We start from the raw sequence: 4,052 nt of genomic DNA, 5'->3' as shown, positions 1-4,052 counted from the left end.
CCTTTATTTAGCAGCACTAGAAATGTGAAAAGAGGAAAATTAAAATCATATTTACCTGAAACGTTAAGTTTACTCATTCCGGCCCAACCTAACGAATCTGATTCATCAGATAATGAAAATTTGTAATTTTTTCCTTTAATTTGTTTCATTTTGCTTTAGTTCTTATTGACGTAAGATTATTGATTGAATTAAATATATTTATATATTTTTTTTTGGTTCAAATAATGTATTTTGTTTGACACCTTCTGTGGTCTTGCATTAACTTTCCATGAAACTTGGCATTTGATAAATAAATAATTAAAACATTAATAATGATGTCTATTTTATATAATTTAACCTATAAATACCCAAAAAAAATTTCATTTTCTATTTATTCTAGTACAAAATGGTTGTGTCTTTTAAAATACCACGGTCATTTAAGGGTTAATAATATAATAGTTTAATAAAAAAAAGTCCATTGTCTGAATGATGATGAATAAAAGTATTAAAGACTATAAAAAACGTTAAAATAGTTTTGGCCGCCTAGATTATCAAAATACCGGTATGTGCGATGGCCATCCATATATGTACTAAAATTCGCCTTACGTATGGCAACTGGCAACTGGCTACTGACTGTCGACTACTGAGTCTAGTCGCGCAATTTTTTATTTATAGTTTTATTACGACGATATTGTTATTTGTTTACATAAATTGTTAAACCCATTGGAGCAAAGTTGCCAATTATCTACTTCGAAATGTACATGTCAAAAAAGTAAATTCGGATGTGTCTGCGTTTTTCTGTTTACTGAGATTAATCGCTATACATGATACAAAGTACGATACTGGTAGCCAAGGCTACTAGACCAGCACCTAGACACCAGTCGCCATACGTATAATGTGGCCATTGATATACCTCCTATTGCAGTGGCCATGCCTGCGGAATTTTTGAATGGATGGGAGGCGGCGCTCAGGAATAAAAGCCGCTCATTGCGTGGCCTCGGCCTTAGAGTGTTCCTTTGAATTTTTTAAGCTATTTTGCTAAATTTCTCCTAAAAACATAATCGCACAGGTAAAGGAATCCCTTATAACAAACATCTTGTTGAAAAAAATTGAAAACACGCTAAAGCCATTTAAAATCTTACTTAAAATCTTTCATTTAATTCACAACAGCTTAAAACTACGATTAGAATATAGAGAGAATCAGCCAAATTAGTGCCAACGACCTTTTTAATTTATACTGTTCAAATCGAAACAATAATAGATTCATTTATTTGTATTTTAACATCTCTTCTGCTTACATAACTAGCTACATAGTTAAAATTAAAGAATCTATATGAGCTCCCAGTCATTTGAATAGCACACCCTTTTGATCCTCAGTATGGACAGCTTTCCTTTTGTTTGTTCATATTCAATAGTTCTTTTATAAATATTGATTTTAAAATTCTCTACAAACTAAAAAAAATATGGCACCAAAGCTTATTCTACCAATAAATCCGATTATAAAAATTTATACAAATTTAAAAAAAAATGGCCTGCAGTGCATGAGTTAATAATATTTTTCGAAATGCAGTGCAAGCTTCAAGTAGCTACAAAATACCATTTATTTATTTATTTATTTTTTTTTGTTGACGGTGATACGCATTTTCTTCCAGGTAAAAATTATTATGTCGAGCAGACTTTGTATGGAAGAAAATGCATGACACTGTCATTACACTGTTTTTATACTAGAATTGAATGGACTACAAACTGTATACCCGAACTTTTTCTAAACAAAATATTATTAACTTATACACTGCAGGTCATTTAAAAAGCATGACATTTTATTTTTAGTTTGTATAAAATTTTAAAATCGGATTTATAGGTAGAATAAGCTACATTTTTTTTTGAATGTATGAAAATTAAATAAACTAAAGTAAAAATGTACATACTGAAAATTAAAAGGGTTTGCTATTCAAATTACTGTCAGTGTATTTCGGCTCGAGATAAAAATAATTGAATAGAAATGGTATTTCATTATTTGTACTACACATTAACAAAGCAAAAAGAAAAAAACAAAAAATGGGTACCAAATCTTATCACAAATCATAAACTAAAAGTACATAGAATATAAGTAATATTCCTCGAAAAGTTATATATTTATGTACATATATTTGTAGTATACTAAACATATAAAATATAATATAACTTAGACATTTAAAGCTTTCTACAAAGTGCTTAAATCGGCACAAGTCTGATTTAATCTTATAACTAAGTTCTAAACTAACGTATTATTAAGGTTAATAAGCAATAAATTCTTCAGCGTATCTTTAGATAGACTCTGTTGTCTATTTTCTGAAATCATTGAGAGGGCTTTAAGTGCCCTGCCAGCCGAGTATTGTGTGGTTGGAATTGACAAAACAGCATCGACCAATTTTCCCAACTCCAAATCTTTGTATTTTTTGCTACGCCAGTACTCCAGAATGTTTGCTTCAAACGGCAATCGTTCGGCAACGCAAAAACTCGTCAGTTTTTCTTCCATTGTTATATCGGACTTATAACTTTTTTCGATTAATAAACTCATTTTCTGTTCCAATTTTAAATATGGGCCTGATGAATCAGTAGTCATCTGTTGAGGTACTACGTAAGCGTTGCTCTTATCATCAACAACGGTGGTGGTAAAACTTTCAATAGTGCCATAAGTTTTTAATAGATGTTTCTGAAATGAAAAAGAAGAAGAAATAAATTTAAATTACGTTGTTAAGAGGACTTTTTTTTAAAATACTGTTAAATTTTTATATATATGTATAATGTATGGCAAAAAATTCTGGAAATACTTTATATGAAAAAAAACGCGGAGGGCCGTCAGCAAAAAATTCTCAAAAATCAACGCAAACTTGTAGACATTTTTTCCTTTATTAACAGCATAAATATAAAACATATCGTCGTTTAAAGTACAAAACCGCGTAGCTGACATTCTGCAAAATAGGATAGCTGACATTTACTGCCAACAATTGGATTTGCTCACACAAGCTCTTGGCTCAATCCTTACCCACTCGTCTTGAGATTTCTAGCCAGAAATGCGATTGCTCTAGAAAATACTATACATAATTCACATACGCGGTTTTGCTTTTAGTTATATATGTGTTGTACATCTGTGGTCATAAGAAATAATCACCTAAGTCGAAAAACCTGAATTCGAGAAAAATCACTTTTAAGATTTGGATTGTAATGTTAACCAAAATATTTTAATCTATAACTTTTTAAATAGCCTAGCTAACGAGATGGGACTTTCACATACACATGGAATAGTAGTTGCAACAAACGATAGCATATATAACTCGATTCGTTCTTAAGTCGACTTAGGCGGTTATTGCTTATGACCACAGACATATGTACATATTTTCGATTGAGAAATATTTTAATTTGGACAGTCCAGATGTATTAAATGGAAACTTCGGCAGTGGAAATGTATTGGCCTGGGAGCTATGTATAACTGGAACTACTGCAGCAATCCATACCAGCAACTAAAACGGAAAATGGCTGCAATAAAACCAACACCCAGCTTGCTTACCTAACCTTAACCCCATTGAGAAGGTGTGAGGTATATTATTTAGACGAATCTATGCCAAAAACCCCGAAACGTTTAAACCAGAGATTTTAAAGGAATGCGGAAATGTAGACTACAATTTGTTTGAAATTCTATGTATAAACATTAGCAAACGAATTTTTGAGTCGATAAAAGCCAAGTGAGCACAAATAAACTACCAACAACTGAAATTTCTTTAAATTTTATATACCGGCAACTTAAATAAACTTCTTTTTTGTAACTTGGACCAGATTTTCAAGTATTGCCACCTCTCATAAAAATGTTGGCCGTTAGATTTTTTTACATCGTGATTGAGATAGTGTTTGAACAACATTTTTCTATAGTTATTTCTTAATATGCAGCAGATCCCACAATTTCGTAATGGATTTCTAATTTTTCCTACAAAGTGTATTGCCACCTTAATTAAATACACAGACAAACAAAGTAAAAAATAAGAGTTTCCCCGCAAACATATTCGGAGCACTCAGAATTTATGAGTCCGAAAAGA

The 4,052-nt window shown here is 31.2% G+C and overlaps 1 protein-coding gene across 3 annotated transcripts in view; it reads right to left on the bottom strand.

Moving 5' to 3' along the window:
• Positions 1 to 570: 570 nt before the first annotated feature.
• The window catches only part of LOC118735415, a 23,057-nt gene continuing 19,575 nt past the window's right edge, over positions 571 to 4,052 (bottom strand). For all 3 annotated transcript variants that reach the window (XM_036465141.1, XM_036465140.1, XM_036465139.1), the window contains one exon: positions 571 to 2,674. In XM_036465141.1, coding sequence (XP_036321034.1) covers positions 2,234 to 2,674 — 441 coding nt within the window. In that variant the 3' untranslated portion in view covers positions 571 to 2,233. The remainder of the gene's footprint in view (positions 2,675 to 4,052) is intronic.

This window comes from Rhagoletis pomonella, unplaced genomic scaffold (assembly GCF_013731165.1).
Source record: "Rhagoletis pomonella isolate Grant_MI unplaced genomic scaffold, Rhpom_1.0 Rhpom_scaffold_00003, whole genome shotgun sequence".
Taxonomy (NCBI): Eukaryota; Metazoa; Arthropoda; class Insecta; order Diptera; family Tephritidae; genus Rhagoletis; species Rhagoletis pomonella.
This window is presented reverse-complemented; position numbering and strand designations above follow the sequence as displayed.